This window comes from Oncorhynchus clarkii, chromosome 30, assembly GCF_045791955.1.
Source record: "Oncorhynchus clarkii lewisi isolate Uvic-CL-2024 chromosome 30, UVic_Ocla_1.0, whole genome shotgun sequence".
Classification (NCBI taxonomy): domain Eukaryota; kingdom Metazoa; phylum Chordata; class Actinopteri; order Salmoniformes; family Salmonidae; genus Oncorhynchus; species Oncorhynchus clarkii.
The window spans coordinates 13,469,558-13,482,411 of NC_092176.1; the positions used below are offsets into that span (position 1 = coordinate 13,469,558).

The 12,854-nt window shown below is 44.9% G+C and overlaps 1 protein-coding gene across 4 annotated transcripts; it reads right to left on the reverse strand.

Moving 5' to 3' along the window:
* Window positions 1-1,086: 1,086 nt before the first annotated feature.
* On the reverse strand, window positions 1,087-12,718 carry LOC139389608 (BLOC-3 complex member HPS4-like). Of its 4 annotated transcripts, XR_011629414.1 has the most exons (14): window positions 12,469-12,704; window positions 12,116-12,190; window positions 11,882-11,972; window positions 11,595-11,738; window positions 11,208-11,315; window positions 9,261-9,377; window positions 8,994-9,088; window positions 8,819-8,891; window positions 3,844-3,983; window positions 2,906-3,641; window positions 2,269-2,395; window positions 2,123-2,149; window positions 1,777-1,888; window positions 1,103-1,608 (listed from the first exon to the last, which is right to left on the reverse strand). XR_011629414.1 is itself a non-coding variant. In XM_071136455.1 (13 exons), exons 2-13 carry the CDS (start codon window positions 12,154-12,156, stop codon window positions 1,437-1,439), a joined length of 1,956 nt encoding a protein of 651 aa, XP_070992556.1. In that variant the 5' UTR covers window positions 12,157-12,190; window positions 12,469-12,718; the 3' UTR covers window positions 1,087-1,436. The 4 variants fall into 4 exon arrangements, 2 of the variants coding, with proteins under 2 accessions (XP_070992556.1, XP_070992557.1); XM_071136455.1 differs by lacking the exon at window positions 2,123-2,149 and having other exon boundaries at window positions 1,087-1,608; window positions 12,469-12,718; XR_011629415.1 differs by lacking the exon at window positions 11,208-11,315 and having other exon boundaries at window positions 1,088-1,608; window positions 12,469-12,693.
* Window positions 12,719-12,854: the final 136 nt, after the last annotated feature.

The window sequence follows — 12,854 nt, forward strand, 5'->3', positions numbered from 1 at the left end:
GCTGACAATGGCCGGGCATTCTGCCACTTAGAATTTTAATTCCGTTTCTCCACACCCTGTTTTTTTTCGTGCCCCTAACCACCTATTTGCACCCCACTGGCCCATAAAATGCGTTTGCATAATAAGGCACCCGGGAACACCTTCTCCAGTCATTCAAATTCAGCTTCGCAACTAATGACCCTAATTACACTATATTTGGACCACCAAGAATGGTTTCATTTACAAGACAAAAGGCACAGAAACCGAGATTACTTTCTATATGGATAGTGTTCGCACGTAGACAGTCCTGTATGTTATGAAGCCCCAAATGATCTTACATTTCATGTCAACTTACATTTTGTCATTGTTCCTCCACTTCACCCAAAACAATATAATTACCATGATAACAAGTGGGGTTGGTGTTCGTACTTGAGTGTTTGTAAAATGCTGCGAGCGCCTCCATCTCTTGTTCCATTGAGCTACTAGGACCAGTGGCCCCTGTAATTTAGAGTACAATGTGCAGCTCATTTAGACAATACAATTAAGATAGAGTTAATTCACCCATACATCAGTTGATCTATTGTAAATAACCACATTAGAATACATGCACTTGAAATAGTTTACCTGGAAGAAAAATTGCTTGTCATAAGACCAAGATGTATTGACAAAAATACTTGTTTCCAAGAATCACCCATTCATTTTTTAGCAAACTGCAGTCTTTGCAAACAACCTCATCGAATATTATTGGAAAAGGACTGAAAATTGTGAGTGAGTGTATGCAATGGCTTTTGAGTTATCAAAATAAACCCCATAAGGAAATCCAAGAGTACACAATAATTACATATCTGTAAATAAATACATATTTTTTCTACATACACTATGTCATTTGTGGGTGGTGGTGGTGAACGATTTAGTGGCAGCCGAGAGGATTACAGTGATTAGGAAACCCAGCAGCCATGTCCTGAAGTTTGTACATTGAGTATTTGTTACACAAAACCACTTGTGTTCTGTACAAGCTCATGTGGTGTGTTGGAATTTCATAGCGCAAAATGTCTGCAGTCTTGACAAAGATCATGGCCCTCTGCACATTAACACAAAACAATGTAGAACTTGACAATCATTCTTGTAAATAGTTTATTAAACCAGCTAAGTCATTGAGAACACATTCGGTTATACAATAATGACCTGACCAAGATAGGACAAGAACCACGCAGCAAAGAGAACAAGTGACGACATTACAGATAAAACAAACATTTCTTAAACATTTCTTAAACAGAAAAAGGTAAATACATACAACTTCCTATAATTCTTTACAAAGTGCTTATATTAACTTGCAAAAGAGGTTCAGTGTAAGTTCAGTGTTGGAAATGAATTTAAAGAGTATCATATTCAGAGCAGTGACTGAGTAGAGAGTGAGTGCTGAGTAGTGCTGGTGGAACTCTCCTTGCCATGGTCAGTCAGAGCAGGTTTACCCCATGTTTCATTAATCTGTGTCGGGCCTTGCTGGGCAGAGAGAAAGCGCTGTCCTGGTGGTTAGGAATGCCAGAGTTTCTCACTGCTCCGCCTTTCTGCAGGAAGTACGTCTCCTGGGCCACGCTGCGGGTCCCGTACACAGCTGCACCAGCGCTCCTGTGGTATAAACATTGTGTCTAAACATTATACATACAACTCAATGCCAAAACACTCAAGGATAATACAAACTGCATAATGATGGCCTCCGTTCCACTACCCCCCATTATCAGCCTTGAGGAGTAATGAATGGTGAGAGCCCCCTCCGTCACTGCTGGTCATACTGACCTGACAATAGCCTCCTGCAGAGCTTCAGTGTGAGAGAAATGCGAGTGGAGCAGCGATGTGGCTCTCACAAAGGAACACTCCTGGGCTCCCCCTGGCCTGCCAGACAGGTTGGCTGCAGGGACACACAGCCACACAGCAGTCTCTTGTTACAAATACCACACAAACATGAACGGCAATCAACCACGCAATAAAAAAGCCTGAGATCGTGTACAGGGTCCTAGTTGCTCAAATGTACTCCAAAATACCCATATCAGCTAACACAAAGTTCACACAAAACACCACAGTCCCACAAAATGCCCCAAAACATCCCAATCAGCTACTGCAAAGCACTGAGCTTTCTACTCACTCTAGCAGTAAGGTGAACACTGGGAAACTGACATGGTTCCATAGACAGAAATGGACAAAGAGAGAGGCAAAGGGTAAGAGTCAGACAAAGGTGGAAAAAAATAAGTATAGAATATACAAAGAGCGCTGAGAATATTCAAGCCTCACTTGTGAGCGTGTTCTGTATACAGTCAAAGTGTGCAAAGGTGTACGGTCCATGTGGGCCGGGAGCCCCCAGAGCAGTGGTCCTCAGATGTGCCTCCAGTCCGTTCAAAGATGCCAGGCTGCTGTGATACTGAGCAAACCACAGGATGAGAGTAGACTAAATAACAAACTGCTGTAATAACATGTGGGGCAATAGTATATTTAAGCAATAAGGCACGGGGGGGGGGGGATATGGGCAATATACCACGGCTAAGGGCTGTTCTTAAACACGACGCAACGTGGAGTGCCTGGATACTGCCCTTAGTCAGTATATTGGCCATATACCACAAACCTCCAAAGTACCTTATTGCCATTATAAACTGGTTACCAATGTAATTAGAGCAGTAAAAATACATGTTTTGTCATACCCGTGGTATATGGTATATATGGTCTGCCTATACCCGTGGTATACATGGTCTGGCTATACCCGTGGTATATGGCTGTCGCCCAATCAGCATTCAGGGATTGAACCACCCAGTTTATACATTTAATTTTCTAACTTTTGAACACAGGTGGTGGTCCAGAAGGCAGAAACTCTTGTGGAACAATCATGCATGAACAAACATTCATATCCCTCCCATATTCCCCAAAAGTTCCTCACCACTTCCTCCGTGGCTGCAGTGTTGCTGTGGAAGTCTGGCTCCACCAGTAGGGCTAGTACCAGCCCTCTCACCCTGTGCTGGTACAACGACATGGGGAGCAGAGGGGCCTCTGTAGAGTTCTCACCGGGCGAAGTGGAGTAGGGGGGCGCATCACAAGTATCAGCCTGCAGTAAACCTTTACTCCCCTGTCCTTCCTTCTCCTTAAACACCTCCACATTCCCCATCCTCTGACTGCCAGGCTCGGGGGACTCCTGACCTCTGAACTGGAGGGCTCCAGCTCTCTCTCCACTCAGTACAATACTACCTCCATTCTGTCCATTGATGTGACACAGGTCCTTGTTTTGCATTGACCTGCCTCCCTCTGCAAGACCCGACGCATCTCTCCCACCATCTATGCTGTTATAACGGTGGTCGCACAAACTTCCTGTGACACCCTCCTCCACCCTATGGTACAGCTTTCCATTGGACAAGTTATGAACAGAGGTCTCTGGAGCGACCTTGATAGGTGAAGGGCTGAGAGGGCCAGGAGTGTGAAATGAAGGACTTGGGCTAAATAGCGACTCATCAGGTGTAGTTGACTGGGGAGTGGAGGGATGATGGAAGGATAGTGGCACGTAGTGGGTGGGGTCTGGGTCAAGCGGATCAGTGGTTGGTGTGTCAGATAGAGTTCTTGACAGGAGGCGGGACTTCCTAGGTCGGTTTGATTCCTTTGGAGTAGATTGGGTAGATTTGGATCTGCAGGACAGACACAGGCTCAACAATGTATCCTCATATCAGGGTGGCAACCATTCAAAACGTGTCTAACCCCCACTTTCACTTGGCTTTGAGCTTACTGTATCAGGACGGAACACACAACTCACTCTAGTTAGAGTGTTTACCAGAAAAGGATATAATTTATACAGTGGAGGGGGGTTTCTTTCAGAGGTGGGTGAAGTACCTGGATTCTCTGTCCACAGGAGCGGAGCGGAGATACTGTAGTTCATTGGCGGTCAGGAACACAGTGGTGGAGGTCACTGGGCTAGATAGAGGAGTGCTGCCAGAAGAGCTGGAGGAACTCAGTCCATTGGGTCTCTGTTCCTAGAGCAACGTAGAAGCATAAGCAAAAAATGTATGGCAAGGCCTGTAACTAAAACGTCCGACATTGAAAAAAAATAAAAAAATACACTGCTCAAAAAAATAAAGGGAACACTAAAATAACACATCCTAGATCTGAATTAATGAAATATTCTTATTAAATACTTTTTTCTTTACATAGTTGAATGTGCTGACAACAAAATCGCACTAAAATTAACAATGGAAATCAAATTTATCAACCCATGGAGGTCTGGATTTGGAGTCACACTCAAAATTAAAGTGGAAAACCACACTACAGGCTGATCCAACTTTGATGTAATGTCCTTAAAACAAGTCAAAATGAGGCTCAGTAGTGTGTGTGGCCTCCACGTGCCTGTATGACCTCCCTACAACGCCTGGGCATGCTCCTGATGAGGTGGCGGATGGTCTCCTGAGGGATCTCCTCCCAGACCTGGTCTAAAGCATCCGCCAACACCTGGACAGTCTGTGGTGCAATGTGGCGTTGGTGGATGGAGCGAGACATGATGTCCCAGATGTGCTCAATTGGATTCAGGTCTGGGGAACGGGCGGGCCAGTCCATAGCATCAATGCCTTCCTCTTGCAGGAACTGCTGACACACTCCAGCCACATGAGGTCTAGCATGGTCTTGCATTAGGAGGAACCCAGGGCCAACCGCACCAGCATATGGTCTCACAAGGGGTCTGAGGATCTCATCTCGGTACCTAATGGCAGTCAGGCTACCTCTGGCGAGCACATGGAGGGCTGTGCGGCCCCCCAAAGAAATGCCACCCCACACCATGACTGACCCACCGCCAAACCGGTCATGCTGGAGGATGTTGCAGGCAGCAGAACGTTCTCCACTGCGTCTCCAGACTATGTCACATGTGCTCAGTGTGAACCTGCTTTCATCTGTGAAGAGCACAGGGCGCCAGTGGCGAATTTGCCAATCTTGGTGTTCTCTGGCAAATGCCAAACGTCCTGCACGGTGTTGGGCTGTAAGCACAACCCCCACGCGTGGAAGTCGGGCCCTCATACCACCCTCATGGAGTCTGTTTCTGACCGTTGGAGCAGACACATGCACATTTGTGGCCTGCTGGAGGTCATTTTGCAGGGAGTGCTCCTCCTTGCACAAAGGCGGAGGTAGCGGTCCTGCTGCTGGGTTGTTGCCCTCCTACACGTCTCCTGATGTACTGGCCTGTCTCCTGGTAGCGCCTCCATGCTCTGGACACTACGCTGATAGACACAGCAAACCTTCTTGTCACAGCTCGCATTGATGTGCCATCCTGGATGAGCTGCACTACCTGAGCCACTTGTGTGGGTTGTAGACTCCGTCTCATGCTACCACTAGAGTGAAAGCACCGCCAGCATTCAAGTGACCAAAACATCAGCCAGGAAGCATAGGAACTGAGAAGTGGTCTGTGGTCACCACCTGCAGAACCACTCCTTTATTGGGGTGTCTTGCTAATTGCCTATAATTTCCACCTGTTGTCTATTCCATTTGCACAACAGCATGTGAAATTTACTGTCAATTAGTGTTGCTTCCTAAGTGGACAGTTTGATTTCACAGAAGTGTGATTGACTTGGAGTTACATTGTGTTGTTTAAGTGTTTCCTTTATTTTTTTGAGCAGTGTAGTATAGCTTGGCGCAGGAAGAAATGGCAGCAGTTTTACAGGCACCCAACCAACTTTGCTATTATGTGTTTTTTTCTGTGATTTTTTACATGTTTCTGCAACCGTATGTTACGGTAAAAAATAGCTTCTGGATATCAGGACAGCGATCACTCACCTCGGATTAGACAAAGACTTTTCTCCAACAAGCAGGACGCACAGGACATACTCCGAACACCCGACAAGCCAACATCCCAGTTATTGGCAAGAGGAAGAGACGCAGGTGCAGAGGACACAGAGCGGGGTGCCTCGTGAGGACCCGCAGAAGGTGAGTGGGAAAGCTGCCGTTACCGTCAATATTACTCGCAATATTACTGTCCAAATCATTGGACAATAAATTAGACGAGGTACGATCACGAATATCCTACCAACGGGACAGCAAAAACTGTAATATCCTATGTTTCACGGAATCGTGGCTGAATGATGACATGGATATTCTGCTAGTGGGATATACGCTGCACCGGCAAGATAGAACAGCACACTCCGGTAAGACGAGGGGTTGCGGTCTGTGCATATCTGTAAACAACAGCTGGTGCACGAAATGGAAGGAAGTCTCTAGAATTTGCTCGCCCAAAGTAGAGTATTTTGTGATAAAATGCAGCCCACACTATTTCCCTAGAGTTTTCAGCTATACTTTTCGTGGCTGTTTATTTACCACCACAGACGAATGCTGGCACCAAAGGCTGTACTCAATCAGCTGTATAAGGAAATAAGCAAACAGGAAATCGCTCACCCAGAGGCGGCGCTCCTAGTGGCCGGAGACTTTAATGCAGGGAAACTTAAATCAGTTCTAACTAATTTCTATCAACATGTTAAATGTGCAACCAGGGTGGAGTTTTTTTTCTAGATCACCTGTATTCCACACACAGAGATGCGTACAAAGCTCTCCCTCGCCCTCCACTTGGTAAATCCGACCACAATTCTATCCTGATTCCTGCGTACAAGCAAAAATTAAAGCAGGAAGCACAAGTGACTAGGTCTACAAAAAAGTGGTCAGATGATGCAGATGCTAAACTACAGGACTGTATGTTTTGCTATCACAGACTGGAACATGTTCCGGGATTCTTCCGATGGCATTGAGGAGTACACCACATCAGTCACTGGCTTTATCAATAAGTGCATCGAGGACGTTGTCCCTACAGTGACTGTACGTACATACCCCAACCAGAAGCCATGGATAACAGGCAACATTCGGACTGAGCTAAAGGGTAGATCTGCCGCTTTCAAGGTGCGGGACTCTAACCCGGAAGCTGATAAGAAATCCTGCTATGCCCTGCGACGAACCATCAGACAGGCAAAGCGTCAATACAGGACTAAGATTGAATCCTACTACACCGGCTCTGACGCTCGTCTTATGTGGCAGGGCTTGCAAACTATTACAGACTACAAAAGGGAAGCACAGCCACGAGCTGCCCAGTGACACGAGCCCACTAGACGAGCTAAATCACTTTTATGCTCGCTTCGAGGCAAGCAACACTAAGGCATGCATGAGAGCATCAGCTGTTCCGAACGACTGTGTGATCACGCTCTCCATAGCAAACGTGAGAAAGACCTTTAAACAGGTCAACGTACACAAGGCTGCGGGGCCAGATGGATTACCAGGACGTGTGCTCCGGGGCATGTGCTGACCCACTGTCAGGCATCTTCTCTGACATTTTCAACACTGAGTCAAAACCAACATGTTTCAAGCAGACCACCATAGTCCCTGTGCCCAAGAACACGAAGGCAACCTGCCTAAATGACTACTGACCCGTAGCACTCATGTCCGTAGCCATGAAGTGATTTGAAAGGCTGGTAATGACACACATCAACATACCATTATCCCAGAAACCCTAGACCCACTCCAATTTGCATACCGTCAAAACAGATCCATGGATGATGCAATCTCTATTGCACTCCACACTGCCCTTTCCCACCTGGACAAAAGGAACACCTACGTGAGAATGCTATTCATTGACTACAGCTCAGCGTTCAACACCATAATACCCTCAAAGCTCATCACTAAGCTAAAGATCCTGGGACTAAACACCTCCCTCTGCAACTGGATCCTGGACTAGCTGACGGGTCGCCCCCAGGTGGTAAGGGTAGGTAGCCTCACATCTGCCACGCTAATCCTCAACACTAGAGCCCCTCAGGGGTGCGTGCCTAGTCCCCTCCTGTAGTCCCTGTTCATCCACAACTGCACGGCCAGGCACGACTCCAACACCATCATTAAGTTTGCAGACGACAACAGTGGTGGGCCTGATCACCAACGACAACGAGACAGTCTATAGGGAAGAGGTCAGAGACCTGGCCGGGTGGTGCCAGAATAACAACCTCACTCTCAACGTAACCAAGACTAAGGAGATGATTGTGGACTACAGGAAAAGGAGGACTGAGCACACCCCCATTCTCATCGACAGGGCTGTAGTGGAGCAGGTTGAGAGCTTGAAGGTGTCCACATCACCAACAAACTAGAATTGTCCAAACACACCAAGACAGTCGTGAGTAGGGCACCTCAGTCTCTCCCTCTTCAGAAAACGAAAAAGATTTGGCATGGGCCCTCAAATCCTCAAAAGGTTCTACAGCTGCAACATCGAGAGCAGGAAACTGGTTGCATCACTGCCTGTTATTGCAACTGCTCGGCCTCCGACCGCAAGGCACTACAGAGGTTAGTCCGAACGGCCCAGTACATCACTAGGGCTAAGCTGCCTACCATCCAGGACCTCTACACCAGGCGGTGTCAGAGGAAGGCCCTAAAAACTGTCAAAGACCCCAGCCATAGACTGTTCTCTCTACTACCGCATGGCAAGCGGTACCGGAGCGCCAAGTCTAGGACCAAAAGGCTTCTCAACAGTTTTTACCCCCAAGCCATAAGACTCACTACTGTATAAAGCCTTGCTACTGTTATTTTTCACTGTCTTTTTACTGTTGGTTTAATTCTTTACTTACTTACTATTGTTCACCTAATGCCTTTTCCCCCCAAAATTGCACTGTTGGTTAGAGCCTGTAAGTATGCATTTCACTGTAAGGTCTACACCGGTTGTATTCGGCGCACGTGACAAATACATTTTGATTTGCATTAAGATATTGATGAATAATACAACAACCCAACAAATTAAGACGATCAGAAGATAAAATAAAAATCTCAAATGAGAGAAGCACCTAAATTATCAGCCATTGTCATATACCTGCTTGTATGTTTCCATTTCATGAACCATGACTTTCACTGTGAGATCAGGAGGCATCTGTGTGCTGACAACCCTGTGGAGCAAAGACAGGTTTATATACACATAGTTCGTGTCTGGTTCTAATCTGTTGTTAACTACTCCAGCACTTTGCTGCAGCAAAGTTCAGACAGTTTACCTCCCACAGTAGAGTACACAACCAGCTAACACAAGGGGGCAGCGTTGACAGGCCTGCAGAATGAGTGCAGCCTTGAGTAGGAGAAGTGGGTCAATCTGAGAATCAAAACAAGGAAATAATTACCAGGCTAGAAGTAAATCAACTTAAAATATCAATGAAATAGATAGTAATTGTAACAGCGCCTTACCTAAAATAAGGAATCGTGTGATATTATCTGAGGTAGCAAACCCTACCGACACCATGCCCAACAGACGACTTATTACTTACATGTGTAGAGTCAATGGTGCTCAAGACACTGAAGATGTGGTGGAGTTCAGTGGCACCTCCTTGTAAGTGGGAGAGGTACTGGGTCCATCGAACAGCTAAATCTTCCTGACTGTAGATCTAAATGCAAGGCATTAGCAAAAAACAACGCACATCTATGTGAAGTGAGGACATGATATAGATGACAGATTGCTGTACAGAGCTAAGATAAGTGTTAGTGATGTGCAGTTCACAAACTAATCGTTTATTTTTTAGCGCCTCTTTTTACTGACTGGAGAGTCAGGATTAGTTTTTCCTGAGATTCATTCATTGGAGTCTTTAATTTGATCAGCTGGCCGCAATGAGTCCTACAACAAGACCGATACATGCTCCTCTGAGACGTGATCCGACCACCATATATAGGCATACGCAAAGGAAAATAGATCATGCTGTAGGCAGCATAGAGAACAAAATGTTTATTATAACTGATAATTGATTGCATGGTGCAAGAATGGATTCAATTAATTGATTGAACGTTACGAAGGACATAGCTTTATAGAACCAACACTCGAAAACGAATAGTTTGGAGGGCTGCAGTTCGAACGATATTGTGCTTATCAGCCATATGGCAGTCAAGCAATGCTTTCCGCCAAGAGTACTTCAGAATCTAATCCGGTTGCGGCCACAAGTAGACCTGGTTTCAAACATTTGAAAAAATAATCGTATTTTTATTCCTAGCAATCAACATTGTTTAAAACCTCTTTAGGATCAGACACCTTTTTTTCCCTACATTTCCTCCTAAAATGACATACCCAACTCTAACTTCCTGTAGCTCAGGACCTGAAGCAAAGATATGCATATTCTTGATACCATTTGAACGAAAACACTGAAGCTTGTGGAAATGTGAAATGAATGTAGGAGAATAAGACATTAGATCTTGTTAAAGAGAATACAAAGAAAAAAAACAGTGCATTTTTTTTTTAGTTCCATCATCTTTGAAATGCAAGAGAAAGGCCAATGTAATATTCCAGGTTAGGCGTAATTTCGATTTTGGCCACTAGATGGAGGCAGTGTATGTGCAAAGTTTTAGACTCTTCAATGAACCATTGCATTCTGTTCAAAATGTTGTATAAAGACTGCCCAAATGTGCATAATTGGTTTATTAATACATTTAAGTTCATAACCGTGCATTCCCCTCAAACAATCGCATGGTATTCTTTCACTGTAATAGGTACAGTAAATTGGACGGTGCAGTTAGCTTAAAGTTCTTGTTAATCTTTCTGCCAATATCAGATATGTCTGTGTCCTGGGAAATGTCTTGTTCCTTACAACCTCATGCTAATCACATTAGCCTACGTTAGCTCAACCGTCCCACGGGGGACACCGATCACTTAGAGGTTAAAGCACACTTTCACGTTTGTCACAAATGACAGCTCCAATAAGCATCCTATGGTGAACCACATGCAGGGCCGGCTCTAGCCTTCTAGGGGCCCTAAGCGAGATTGGGTTGTGGGAGACTCCCGACCATGCGGCAAAAATGTTAGTGGACCCCCTCCTAAACTGTGATTATTTTAGTTAAAGTTAATTTCCTGCAATTCTACATATTTTGTAATGATTTATGCCATGTTAATATGATATCGGCGTGAGAATGACTAACAAATCAATGGGGGGGGTTGATTCTACAAGCCTCTCGTTCACATGTCTTCAGGGCCGGTTCCAGGCATAAGCAACATAAGAGGTCGCTTAGGGCCACCGTGTGAACCTGCCCTGATGACATGTGAACAAGAGGCTTGACTCGTGAGTTTTCAGTTTATCTTTCCCTGGTAGGGGTCCTGCGTGCTCTGGGCATTACAGACTCAAATGAACAAAAGTAGTCTTAAGATTGGTTCTTTTGACTGAACAAGTTGAAAAGACCAGTCAGTAAAAATATGCAAACTTCCCATCACTATGAAATGTTAGAGATAACTGTACCTGGTAGCTCTGGCGGATAGGGCCGTTATAGAAACTAAAGAGATTTATCAGCTGATCCAGGAAGTCACATATACTGACGTCTGGTATTTCCACTGAACAGCTTAAGGCCTGAGGGAGGGCAACATGGATAGTTATTATGACATATACACAGGGGATTGAGACAAAAACAAAAACTGGTTTAGGGGACGAACTGCCTCATTACAGTAGTCTATCCATCTGAGATATCGGTGAATGTTTCAATAAGATCTGTCGGGTTTTGCTCAAACATCTGAAGATGTTATAGACTTAGTGCATAGTTGTCATATGACAATGATCTGGTGTGGTTCCAGGCTATGGTGCAAATAACCTCGGGCGGAAGTGTCGTAACGAGATTATGGCTTAACTCACCCACAAAAAGTTGTCTTTCATGCGGATGGCGAACTTGCTCCGCCGTAGCCTGAGCAGACGTACAGGGGAGGAGGAGAGCTCAGAGACACAGCGGCTCACGCCTGCCAGCTGTCCACACAGCAGCTCCTGCTTATCCAGAGGCGTCTAGAAGAAATAAAAGGCAAATAACCATCATTCAATGGACTCATCCAATTGGTAGGGGAGCATTACTGCAATCAAGTAATCATTCTTAATACACAGTATCAATAATCTCATTAAGGGAACACATACAAACTTGACTTCCCTACCTCTTCAGGATAGAAGTAGCAGATGCCAGCTCTTGTAGGGTCACCCTCACCCTTGACCTTTGACCCATCATACAGGAAGAAGTTAATGCATCTGCAAATCACCAAGAAATCTGATTGAGTGAAAATAACCAAACTAACATTACAAAACCAAGTAAGGACTATTGAAGAGCAGAAAAAAAATGGATAGGAATTCAATAGAATAATAGAACCTCAGATCAGAGGTGACAGTCCCACCTTCTTGAGTCAGGCACAATGATCTCAGCCATAGCTGCCATTGATTGTTCTGTCTGTCCTCCACACTCTCCTTACCTTTATAAAGACCGTGATTAATAAAACAAGTGCATTCATTACGTGAATGTTATATCCTAGCTAGGTACAATGCAGATAACTAGGCCTATTGTTTTTCCATTTTGATAGGACATGCCTTCGCTTATTGTACCAACTGGTGGCAATTACCGACTGCATGATTAAAAATCTTAAGACCACACATTGAACAGAACTGCCCAAAGTACTTCTACTAGCATGTAACGTTAATTTCACAAATCAAGTTGTCTCGCGAACAACCAGCTGGCTGGCATTTAGCTTACCAAATTCGTCAAGCCGCTTCCAAATGATGTTGACGCAGTCTTCCTCCAGGTCCTTCAAGGTAATACATGTAAAGTCGCCATCTCAGTCGAACAATACCTTCAAATTTCCTACCTTTACTTTGCCAAACTTCACTCCTTTGTTCCAGACAATTTAACAGACTCAATTGAAAACAGAGTAACTAACATTAGCTACTCGCTTGCTAGAGGAATGCGAGTCACAAGAAGTTAGTCATGTGAAAGAAGGGGAAGCAAATAGTGTCAAACAGTGCGTTGCTCTGAAACACGAATTTCTAAACTCCTTTCCTAACTCCAAACATAGCAGACTTATTTGGTAGAGAAAGAGACATAAGAAACCACCTGATAGTGTACATGAGTTAATAATGACA